This window comes from Cetorhinus maximus, chromosome 3, assembly GCF_964194155.1.
Source record: "Cetorhinus maximus chromosome 3, sCetMax3.hap1.1, whole genome shotgun sequence".
NCBI lineage: Eukaryota > Metazoa > Chordata > Chondrichthyes > Lamniformes > Cetorhinidae > Cetorhinus > Cetorhinus maximus.
The window spans coordinates 1646434-1659243 of NC_135881.1; the positions used below are offsets into that span (position 1 = coordinate 1646434).

The following is a 12810-nucleotide window of genomic DNA, read 5'->3' on the forward strand; positions in this document are numbered from 1 at the left end:
AGTGCCTATATCACTCCTCACTATAGCACTGATCTCTTCCTTTACTAACAAAGCTACACCACCTCCTTTTCTTTCCTGCCTATCCTTCCGAAACACTGAGTACCTTTGGATATTCAACTCCCAAACCTGATCTCCCTGTAACCACGTCTCAGTAATCACCACCAAATCATATCTATTTCTCTCTATGCGCTTTTAACTCATTAGTTTTATTCTGAACGCTACGTGCATTCAGATACAAAGCCTTTAAGTTTGCCCTATTGTCAATTTTCCCTACTCTTATATGATTCTTTGGTGCAATATGGGGTTCACACACTCTGTCCCTTCCTTTCACTTTTTGGTAGCAATCAGCCTTGTCACTAACCTGCACTCTCACCCTCTCCTTAAACTTTGATTTTTTATATTTCCATGCAATGAACCCTCCCCACCACATTGTGGGAGAAGCTCCAGCTGAAAAGGGCTAAGACTCTGGCCCCTGGTTCTAGACTCCCCAACCAGGGGAAACCTCCTCCCTGCATCTAGTCTGTCTAGCCCTGTTAGAATTTTATACTTTTCAATCAGATCCCCTCTCATTCTTCTCAACTCTAGTGAATACAGGCCCAGTCGAACCAATCTCTCCTTATACGACAGTCCTGCCATCCCTGGTATCAGCCTAGTGAACCTTCACTGCACTCCCTCTATGGTAGGGAGACCAAAACTGCACACAATACTCCAGGTGTGGTCTCACCAAGATACTGTATAACTGCAGTAAGACACCCCCACTTCTGAACTCAAATCCTCTTGCAATGAAGGCCAACATACCATTTGCCTCCCTAATTGTTTGCTGCACCTGCCTGTTTACTTTCATTGACTGGTGTACAAGGACACCCAGATCCCTTTGTACATCCACATTTCCCAATATATCACCATTTAAATAATACTCTGCCTTTCTGTTTTTCACACCAAAGTGTATAACTTCACATTTATCCACGTTATACTGCATCTGCCATGTGTTTGCCCACATACACAACTTGTCTAAATCACCCTGAAGCCTCCTTGCATCCTCCTCACACCTCAACCCCGCCCAGTTTTGTGTCATCAGCAAACGTGGAAATATTGCATTTGGTTTCCTCATCCAAGTCATTGATATATATTGTGAATAGCTGGGGCCCAAGCACTGATCCCTGTGGTACACCACTAGTCACCACCTGCCATCCGGAAAAAGACCCACTTATTCCCACTCTCTGTTTCCGGCCTGTCAACCAATTCTCAATCCATGCCAGTATATTACCCCCGACCCCATGTGCTTCAATTTTGCCCACTAGCCTCTTATGTGGGACCTTATCAAAAGACTTCTTGAAATCCAAATACACCAAATCCACTGGTTCTCCCCTACCTATTCCACGAGTTACATCCTCAAAAAACTCCAGTAGATTAGTTAAGCATACTTTCCCTTTAATAAACCCATGCTGACTTTGTCTAATCCCATTAATGCTTTCCAAGTGTTCTGTTACTGCATCTTGTATAATAGACTCTAGCATTTTCCCCACTGCTGATGTTAGACTAACTGGTCTGTAATTCTCTGTTTTTTCTCTACCTCCTTTTTAAATAGTGGGGTTACATTTGCCACCCTCCAATCTGTAGGAACTGCTCCAGAGTCTATAGAATTTTGGAAGATGACCACCAATGCATCCAAAATTTCCAGAGCTGCTTCCTTTAGTGTTCTGGGGTGTAGATTATCAGGCCCTGCGGACTTTTCAGCCTTTAACCCCATTAATTTCTCTAGCACCATCTTTTTTACTAATACTGATTTTCTTCAATTTCTCCCTCTCACTGAACCCTTCATTCCCTAACGTTTCTGGGAAATTATTTGTGTTCTCTTTTATGAGGACAGAACCACAATATGTGTTCAATTCTTCTGCCATTTTTTTGTTCCCCATTATTGGGACAGAAAGAGATCCCAGAAACAGATACTGTTAAGTAAATTTGAGGGAAAGGAGCAGAGAAATAAGCTCCAGGGTAAAGAAAAAGCTGCAGTAAGCAGACTTGAAGACAAGTGGGCTTGAGAAAAGCCCTGAAGTTCCGAAATGGCAGCTGATGGTTGGGGGCTCCATGCTGCGGGCTGTAGCGGCAAAGGTACCTCTTTGGAGTGGTGGTGTTCTGCTTGGCGTGGCTGAAGATCTGAGAGTGCGCTTGGAAGGTGAAGCTTGAGCGTACATGGAGATCCAGGGAAAGGAATCTCAGAAGGTGAGATTGAAACCTTGGAGGTGGATCCTTGTTGAAGCTGTCCGAGTGGGAGTGATGTTTGGAGAGGATTCCAAGGTGAGTTCTTCAAACGTGGACATTGGAAGCCCTCACAAGGAACACAGAGTTTCAGTGGGACTAAATGACTCACAGTGCGACAAGTGTCTGGGTGGGTTGTTGAGGAATCCATGGAATCTGCTTGGGTTACATCTGTAATTTACTTTGTAGTGTACCGTGCCTGTCCACAGTTCGTCTGTTAATACACATGTGCTCACCTTGAATATTAGAGTGAAGGATAGATATTTCTTTTTATATCTTTCCGAATTTGTACGTGTCTGTAAAGGTACAGATGAGATGAAGGAATGGTGAATATTTGAATCATTTTCCTTGTGTTTGTATTGAGATCTTTCCAACCTTTCTTGTGTGGTACAATATAGTTCATTTTTCTTGTTTAATAAATGTTTTATTCTTTGCTCATCAGCAGATTCCTGTGCATTTGTTCAGGAACTGTCCTCCACTGTTTCAAATTAAAAGTTAAGATCTACCAAGCCAGATTTCACTCTAGGATCTGATTCGTCCAGTATTAACACCAGCTCGAATCGTAACAACATAATAAATGACAGGTACATAAGGTTGTTAAGAAGCCTTACAGGATACCTTATTAGTCAAGGCTTGGAATATAACAGCAGGGAGGTTATGTATAAAATTCTAGTTAGACAGCAGCTAGAGTACTGCGTGCTACAGTGCTGGACAGTCTATCACAAGAAGGATGTGATCACACTAGAGAGCATACGGAGAAGATTGATAAGGGTGTTGCCAGGAATGGAGAACTTTAGCGATGAGGAAAAATTGGTTAAGCTGGGGTTGCTTTCTTTGGTGCAGAGGAGGCTGAGGGGAGATTAAGTTTAGGTGTATAAAATTATGAGGGGCCTAGAGAGAATGGTTGGAAAGGATCTATTTCCACTAGCAGAAGTCAACAATCAGGGGGCACGGGTTCAAAGCGATTGGTGGAAGAATTAGAGGGGAGTTGCAGAGTAATTTTTTTCACCTCCAGGGTGGTGGAGTCTGGAACTGACTGCCTGAAAGGGTGGTAGAGGTAGAAACACTCATCACAAAATAATACTTCAATATGCACCTGAGGTGCTGTAACCTACAGGGCTATAGACCAAGAGTTGAAAAGTGGGGATTGACTAGTTAGCTTTCATTTAAACAGCAAGACACAATAGACCAAAAAGCCTCCTGTAAAAGAACTCTAAAAAGTGACATCCAGGAAAGAAAAGGTTAGTGTTTTGGCCTTTTGATCAGAGCTGGAAAGCTATGAAAATCTCTTCTAGAGGGCAAAGTGGAGGGCAGCAGAAAGAGGGCTTGACCTAGCTGCTGTTGGATGATGGACATCACAGAGCTGTTGCAGGCAAGCTACTGTAGATGTGTGAAGATGCAGAGGACGAATGAGTGTGGCACACCATGACAGCAGATCTCCTGGTAGAAGTGTCTACATGCAGCAGCAGCTATGAACATGAGGATGAGAATTTTAAATCTGATGCATTGTGGAAGAGTAGGGGCCAACTGAGCAGGTCTAAATATTCTCTGTCTTATAGCCACCAGATATAAATGCAGGATAGAATACCAACTGCAGTGTTTTAGAGGAGTCAAAGTGCATGAAAATTGGGAGCTTACCAGGAGAGCACTGGGATAATCGAGTCAAAGTTGAGAGTTTCAGGAGCAGATGAAATGGAGTAGGGTGGAGCCAGGCGGTATTACAGTGGTGAAATTAGGCAGGCTTAGTGATACCGAGGAAATGTGGAAGAAAGCTCATCATGAGGTCAAACCAAATACTGGGTGGAATTTTCAATTTTTGAGACTAAATGCGGTGGTGGGCGGGTTTCGTGGCACGTACCCTGCTGCTCAGATTGGTGGGAACGCACGCCTGATCCTGAGCTTGGAAGCTCTTTTTTTATTCATTCACGGGATGTGGGCTTTGCTGGCTGGGCCAGCATTTGTTGCCCATCCCAAACTGCCCTTGAGAAGGTGGTGGTGAGCTGCCTTCTTGAACCGCTGCAGTCCATGTGGTGTAGGTACACCCACAGTGCTGTTAGGGAAGGAGTTCCAGGATTTTGACCCAGCGACAGTGAAGGAACGGTGATATATTTCCAAGTCAGGATGGTGAATGACTTGGAGGGGAACTTCCAGGTGGTGGTGTTCCCATCTATCTGCTGCCCTTGTCCTTCTAGATGGTGGTGGTCATGGGTTTGGAAGGTGCTGTCTAAGGAGCCTTGGTGAATTCCTGCAGTGCATCTTGTAGATGGTACACACACTGCTGCTACTGTGCGTCGGTGGTGGAGGGAGTGAATGTTTGTGGATGTGGTGCCAATCAAGTGGGCTGCTTTGTCCTGGACGGTGTTGAGCTTCCTGAGTGTTGTGGGAGCTGCACTCACCCAGGCAAGTGGGGAGTATTCCATCACACTCCTGGCTTGTGCTTGTGATTAATTATACGCAGGCAAGTATCTCTCCGAATCACCTGGCAAGTCGGGAGCTGATTCATTCGTCCTTTAGCTGGCGGGGTCAAAGGTCATGGCACCTTATTTAAACACCTCCCAAACATACCTCACTCTCTCCAGCCCACGTGTCTCCAGGAGACCGTTAGAGATGTCTGTGAACAAATAGAAGAAGGCTGCAGCCCACTTCCCTCACCAGGCCCTTGAGGCCTTGATCAGAGGAGTGTGGGAGTGTGGGTGCACAGTGTTGTCCTGTATCCCAGGGATGATTCCAGGAGTCATACCAGCCTCACTTCTCCAGCCTGGGAGGCCATCAGAGAGGAGGTCAGCGCAGCTGGTAATCGCACCCTAAACAACATCCAGTGCAGGAACAGGATGAGTGATCTCATCCGCCAGGGTAAGCCATCCTTCAACTCCCCTCAATATTAAACTCTCGTCATGGCATCGGCACTCAAAGGCCTACTCTCTTCAGGGATCTCAAACAACCATTAGCGGGGGACACATATCACCATTGATTGTCTCACAGGAACCTTCACATCACCACCATCCCATCTATCATGCTACTCACACTCTGTCCTCAGCCCCTTAGGGAGGGCTCAGCACACAGGGGTGTACATCCTTCCCAACCCCTGCTCCATCCCTCCTCATAACCTGCCTTTCTTTAGTCTTCATCCAGGCCCATGCTAGCCCACAACAGAAGGGACAGAACACAGACCCGTGGAGGCAGGCCTCAGTGAGTTTGAGGAGGCCGCAGCTGAGATCTCTGGAGAGGACAGGGATCGCTCCTGTAGGGAAATCAGATTTGCCCACCAACCTAGTATGGATTACGCCTCCACCAGTTCATCACGTCCTGGCAATCACAGTGTGACATGCAGTCTTATAATCCTCACGCTCATTAACTGAAACTCTATTCTCTATCTTATAGCCACCAGCAGATTGAGGCTCAAAGGGTTGGCCAGCGTAAATCCCAGCCCCCAGACCACATCTGAAGAGGAAGCTGAGTAAGAATGGTCACTGCGCTCACCCACACCCTCCACCAGCTCAGAGACACACACCTCGATGGGACACAGCTCAAGATTAGGCTCGGGCTCACTTACTGGGGAATACCTCACTGACACGTCCTTACAGCAGCCAGAGGCAGGGACAGGGAAAGTCTACAGCACTCGGAGGGCTGCTGGAGACCAGCCACTCACTCAGTCCCAGTCAGATGATGAGCCTCTGCAAGTAGCTGCCAACTCAATGCTGGAGATGCAACAACTGGCGGTGGAACATCAGGCAGAGATTCAGCAGTCACTCAGCAGACTAGAGCAAAGGATGGACAAGTCCGTGTGCGTTCTGTCTGATGTCGTGGCTGCGACATGCCAGCACCTCAGGGTCACCATGGGAAGGTTGGTGACCAACTTGGACAGGTTGGTCCAGCAGGTTTGGCCAGATCGGCCCTGGGCTCCAAGGTCATAGACCCTGGTGGGCACCATCAAGATGTAGGTGACATGGGGACAAGGCATCTTGACCTCCCTCCAAATGCACCATCTTCTCAAGGATTCAGGGTGGGGCTCTTGGACATGCACAGGGAGTATGAGCATCAGCCACACCCTGAACCTCTTCAGCCTCTTGAGGTGCCAGGCACTCCTGATCCTCATCCTCAGAAAAGCTCTCATCCTCCTTCAGTTCACCCTCTGGCAAGGGGTCACCTCTTTGCAGTGCCAGGTTGTGAAGGGTGCAACACACAGCGATGATGCGGGAACCCCTGTTGGGAGTGTACTGTAGTGAGCAACCTGAGCGGTCCAAACATCTGAAGCACATCTTCAGAATCCCAATAGTCTGCTCTACTAGGGAGCGTGTGAAGCTGTGAGCAGTGTTGTACCTCTCCTCCGAACAAGTCTGAGGGTGGGGCACCAGAGTCATCAGCCTGTGTTTCAGTGGGTACCCCTTATCCCCAAGCAGCCATCCCTGCAGGCGTTCATGCCCTTTGAAAAGCTCAGGCACCTGGGAGTGAATCAGGATGTAGGATTCATAGCAATTCCCAGGGTACTTGGCACAAACGTGCAATATGTGCTACCAATGATCACACACCAGTTGAACATTGGAATGGTAGCGTTTATGGTCTATATACATTAGATGCTACTGCCATGGAGCCCTTAAAGCCACACTGGTATGGTCAATTGCACACTGCACACTTGGGAAGCCTGAGATGGCTGGAAGTCAGTGAACCTCGCAGCCTGGCTACCTTCATCCAGAGCAAACCTCGCATGCTGATGTGTCTTCCTGTAAAGGGCATTTGTGACCTCCTTTATGTATCTATGTGTTGTGGACTACAGGCTGCCGCCCAGGTTCCTTGTTGATACCCAGAAAGGCCCACAAGCAAAGAAATTGAGCGTGGCGGTCACCTTTAAAGCCACTGGCAGGGAAAGCCTCCCACTCCACAGGCATCAGGTCTTCACAAAGAATGTGCCAGGCATGAACTACCAGAGTTCGGGACAGCCTGCTCTCACTCAGTAATAAATAGGAGAATCTTCTTCGGTAAACCCTCGGTCTGGTGAGTCACCTCCGTGGTCTGAGTCTCTCTTCCTGAGCCTCTTGTTCTTACTCTTGTTTTCCTTAACCCTGGACATCAGGCCAGGGGCCTCCTGGTGGGGCTGCGCCCAACATCACCTCTCCCTCCTTCACCCCCTCCAAATAGGAAGCATTAAACCCTGGATCTATTTCTGTTTTGACCTTCTGTCTGAAATGAAAGATTGAAGGCATTAATGAGAAACAGTTCAAGATAGTGAAGCTGACAATCTGCTACCTCTGGGGACTGTCATGGTCCACAGTGGTTTCCGCCTTACTGATTGTTGCTGATGCTGCATTGTCTTTGAGGCACTTTGACCCACATTGAAGTGACCAAGATGCCATCCCAGAAACGTGACATTGGAATCCGAGATTGGTATGAGAAGATTTGAATGATTGGTGCTACCTACCCGAGATCAGTGCTCCAATCCGGAATACTAATTAATAATAAGTTGCTTGTGATTAATGACTGGATGCCCTTTGCACCATTAGGAATGCCAATTCGGAGGAAGACCTGACTGGCCTCCATTAACGGAATACCATATATGCTGCACCTGTGCCTTCTCCCCGATTATCCAGTGTGAAGTGTTAATGCTGATATCTGTGCATCGGATGTGAAGCCTTTGCCTTCTGAGTATCCCTGTTCCAGTGCTGATAAATGGCTTTCTTCAATAGCAGCTCTTCCTCCTTTCTCCATAATAAGACTCCAGGTTGCTCTGCAGCACCAACAAGTTAGAAGCTGCCCCCAGAAAGGGCTCCTTGGCCCAGCAGTGTGCTCCTCCCACACAGCCTTAGACCCCCTCCTGTTCGGAATCACTCCTACTTTCGATTTATAACTGCACAATAACTCCAATAGAGCAAGATGGTGGCTCTGCATTATTATTCTGAAATGATCTTCAATGCTCCCCCTCTGACTGTCTGTTTTCCAATGTCTACATGGAGCCTCATGATGTAAAAGTAGATCTCCCTCCTGTTATTCTCCAACCTCCCCCAATAATACTGAATTCCATAGTTGTTGTGGTCGATATTCCTACCCCTCCCCCTGAACCGATCACCACTGAAGTGCCCATGACCCATGTGGACCTCCACCCTCCCCATCTGAAGCCTGTGTGCATGGTCGCTCACCCAGGAAAGCTTCACATAGCCCAGCCCTTTATTATGTGTTCCCCAAATAGAGGCTGCAGATGCCTCCCATTCCAACCACCAGACTGTGGGCAGCCCAGTTACAGAGACAAACAAGCCCAGGGACAGTGACTGTGAGACAGGCCTGCACACAAGCTGCACATTACTCCTCTTGAGGACACAGCCCTTGCCCCTCCCTGGAGCTGCCAATGATTACTCCTGCAGCATGGCCTGCTGCATCCCATGGCTGTCTCCACAATCTGACTGTTGACTGTGCAGTTCACAAGGCCCCAGGGATGTCTCTACTCTCTGACTGCTGACTGTAAGCCTCAGACCAAGAACTTTGACTTTCACATCATTCTCCATTGTCCTGGTGACTGAAGACTACACTGTCTCCCTTACCTCCTCCTCCTACCATGAGTCTGCATGCAACCCATCCCTCGTGACACACCAACACCCCCCCCCACTTTCCTATTGATGAGTCTGCGTGCATCTCCTCCCATTCATACATCTGGAATCCCTATCACCCCCTTGTTCTCCTTATTGGGCTCCAGCTTCCCACCCCTGGGTCTGCCCTTTGCCTTCCATCTTACCCCCTCCTCCTCTACCTCCTTGCAAAGCCTTCCCGCCCCTCTGCCCCCTTACCCCCACAACCCCTTGCTTAGCCTTCCTTCCCCAATCACCCCAATGTGTTCATCCTTCCCCACCCCACCTCACCCCCTTCCCTGGTTGAAATGCTGGTTACTGAATACTCAGCCCTGTCCGAGTACCATTGCACAGCGGTGTCCCTCTGGACAACAGTGACACCCACTGGGAGCAGGCAACTCCGCCTACCACCCCCCCCGCCCCCCGGTTGCAATACTGGTCAGTGTCTGAATGTTGAGCCCTGCCTGAGTACCGCTGCACAGTGGTGTCCTTGTGACTTTAGAGTCTACCACAGGGAGCGTACTAACCTTCCAGCCCCAGCAGTGTGGCGCTCCACTGGCATTGCAGCGAGGCTGGCGCAGCGCTGTGGCAGGTAGGCTATTGCACTCACTTTGAAGTCATCAGTGAAGTGAGATCCAAGATTCAGACGGACAGGATGTCTCGCTGGTGTGATGCAAGATTGGAAGGTGGCAGGTCATTCCAGCAAGCAGTGTTTTAATGAGCACTCATGAAATCGTGATGAAAGCAAATGGCATTAACGTCACTACTTAGCGGGGTACCCGATCTGCCATTAACCCGCCATCGGGAGAATTGCAAACTATTTTTATGCCGGCGGGTTTCTGACTTTTTGCCTGCCGCTGAATTCTCCGCTCTCACCTGCCATGAAACCTGTCGTGGGCAGGATGGGAAAATTCCGCCCTCAGAGTTTGCAAATAGTCTGGCTCAAAAGATGCAGAGTGGTGAAGTATAATGAAGAGGATGATCTTTGTCCTCACCTGTCCTTCTGGAGCAATTCCTTATTCAGCAACTTCTCCATCAGCCCTCCCTCAATCTGATCAAGTATCCTGCTGACTGCATGAAACATATTCACCTCCATCATGTCAATCACAAGCATCTTCCCAAACCTTGAGAAAAATACACAATCAATCAGCTTTCCGTCTCTGCTCTCCATCTCTGCTTTCCATCTCTGCTCTCCATCTCTGCTCTCCATCTGTGCTCTCCATCTGTGCTCTCCCTCTCTGCTTTCCATCTCTGCTCTCCATCTCTGCTCTCCATCTCTGCTCTACCTCTCTGCTTTCCATCTCTGCTCTCCATCTCTGCTCTCCCTCTCTGCTTTCCATCTCTGCTTTCCATCTCTGCTCTCCCTCTCTGCTTTCCATCTCTGCTCTCCATCTCTGCTCTCCATCTCTGCTCTCCATCTCTGCTTTCCATCTCTGCTTTCCATCTCTGCTCTCCATCTCTGCTCTCCCTCTCTGCTTTCCGTCTCTGCTCTCCGTCTCTGCTCTCCGTCTCTGCTCTCCGTCTCTGCTCTCCGTCTCTGCTCTCCGTCGCTGCTCTCCGTCTCTGCTCTCCGTCTCTGCTCTCCGTCTCTGCTCTCCGTCTCTGCTCTCCGTCTCTGCTCCCCGTCTCTGCTCTCCGTCTCTGCTCTCCGTCTCTGCTCTCCGTCTCTGCTCTTCCTCTCTGCTCTCCCTCTCTGCTTTCCGTCTCTGCTCTCCGTCTCTGCTCTCCGTCTCTGCTCTCCCTCTCTGCTCTCCATCTCTGCTCTCCATCTCTGCTCTCCATCTCTGCTTTCCAGCTCTGCTCTCCATCTCTGCTCTCCATCTCTGCTCTCCATCTCTGCTCTCCATCTCTGCTTTCCCTCTCTGCTCTCCGTCTCTGCTCTCCGTCTCTGCTCTCCGTCTCTGCTTTCCGTCTCTGCTCTCCGTCTCTGCTCTCCATCTCTGCTCTCCATCTCTGCTCTCCATCTCTGCTTTCCCTCTCTGCTCTCCATCTCTGCTTTCCATCTCTGCTCTCCATCTCTGCTCTCCATCTCTGCTCTCCATCTCTGCTTTCCCTCTCTGCTCTCCCTCTCTGCTCTCCGTCTCTGCTCTCCGTCTCTGCTTTCCGTCTCTGCTCTCCGTCTCTGCTCTCCATCTCTGCTCTCCATCTCTGCTTTCCCTCTCTGCTCTCCATCTCTGCTTTCCATCTCTGCTCTCCATCTCTGCTCTCCATCTCTGCTCTCCATCTCTGCTCTCCATCTCTGCTCTCCATCTCTGCTCTCCATCTCTGCTCTCCATCTCTGCTCTCCATCTCTGCTTTCCATCTCTGCTCTCCATCTCTGCTCTCCATCTCTGCTCTCCATCTCTGCTCTCCATCTCTGCTCCCCATCTCTGCTCTCCATCTCTGCTTTCCATCTCTGCTCCCCATCTCTGCTCTCCATCTCTGCTCCCCATCTCTGCTTTCCATCTCTGCTCCCCATCTCAGCTCTCCATCTCTGCTTTCCCTCTCTGTTCTCCATCTCTGCCTTCCATCTCTGCTCCCCATCTCTGCTCTCCATCTCTGCTTTCCATCTCTGCTCTCCATCTCTGCTCTCCGTCTCTGCTTTCTATCTCTGCTCTCCATCTCTGCTCTCCATCTCTGCTCTCCATCTCTGCTCTCCGTCTCTGCTTTCCATCTCTGCTCTCCATCTCTGTTTTCCATCTCTGCTCTCCATCTCTGCTTTCCATCTCTGCTCTCCGTCTCTCTGCTCTCCATCTCTCAGTATCTTTTTGCTCTCCAATCTCTGCTTTCGATCCCTCTGTTCTCCATCTCTCTCTATCTCTCTGCTCTCCAGCCCTCTGCTCCTGCATCCCTCTGTTCTCCATCTCCCTGCTCTCCACCTCTGTGCATCTCCCTGCTCTCCAATCTCTGCTCTCAATCCCTCTGTTCTCCATCTCCCTGTATCTTTCTGCTCTCCATCCCTCTGCTCTCGATCCCTTTGTTCTCCTCTCTCCATCTCTCTGCTCTCCATCTCTCTGCTCTCCATTTCTCTGCTCTCTATCCCTGTGCTCCCTATTTCTCTGTTCTCCTTCTCTCTCTCTGCTCTCAATTCCTCTGTTCTCCATCTCTCTGCTCTCCATCCCTTTGCTCTCCATCCTTCAGCCCTTGCACTGCTCTCTTCTCCATCACGTTGCCCTTTGTTGTTTTACTCTCTATCACATTGCAGTGTGTGACAGTGTCCAGAGACCCAGGCTCTGGGTACACGGGTTCAAATCCCACCTTGACAGCTGGTGGAACTGAAATTTAGTTAGTAAATCTGGAATATTAAAAAAAAGCTAGTCTCAGTAATAGCGACCATTATACTATCATTGATTATCGTAAAAACCCATTTAGTTCACTAATGTCCTTCAGGGAAGGAAATCTGCTGTCCTTACCTGGTCTGGCCTACAGGAGACTGCAGACCCACAGCAATGTGGTTGACTCTTAACTTCCCTCTGAAATGGCCAAGCAAGCTAGTCAGTTCTAGGGCAATTAGGGATGGACAACAAATGAAGGGAAGGTGGTGGCATATTGGAATTGCCATTGAACTGCTAATCCAGCGACCCAGGATAATGGGGACAGGGCTTCGAATCCCACCATGGCAAATGGTGGAATTAAAAGACTGACGATGATGGTTATTGTAAAAACCCATCTGGTTCACTAATGTCCTTTAGGGAAGGAAATCAGCTGCCCTTACCTGCTCTGGCCTACAGGAGACTCCAGACCTGCAGAAATGTGGTTGACTCTCTAATGCCCTTTGAACAGGAGCAATTAGGAATGGGCAATAAATGCCAGCCAGCAACACCCACATCCCACGAATGAAAGGAAAAGAAATGCTGACCTTGACAGTGGTGCCTATCATCCATGAAAGAATGAAAGTGTCAGTATGTGACAGTGTAACAGGGTATCTTTGAAGGCTTTTCTTTGTCCTCCCCTGAAAGCTGGGCATTTGAGTGTTGAAAAAACAGAACCTGGCGGGAAAAATACTTTTCAGCCATTC

General features: G+C 49.0%; 1 protein-coding gene across 1 annotated transcript in view; it reads right to left on the reverse strand.

Annotated features, from left to right (window-relative positions):
• LOC144674677 (IQ motif and ankyrin repeat domain-containing protein 1-like) overlaps positions 1 to 12810 on the reverse strand; it is a 90504-nt gene that overhangs the window by 14571 nt on the left and 63123 nt on the right. The window contains exon 11 of the mRNA XM_078535921.1: positions 9809 to 9937. Coding sequence (XP_078392047.1) covers positions 9809 to 9937 — 129 coding nt within the window. The remainder of the gene's footprint in view (positions 1 to 9808; positions 9938 to 12810) is intronic.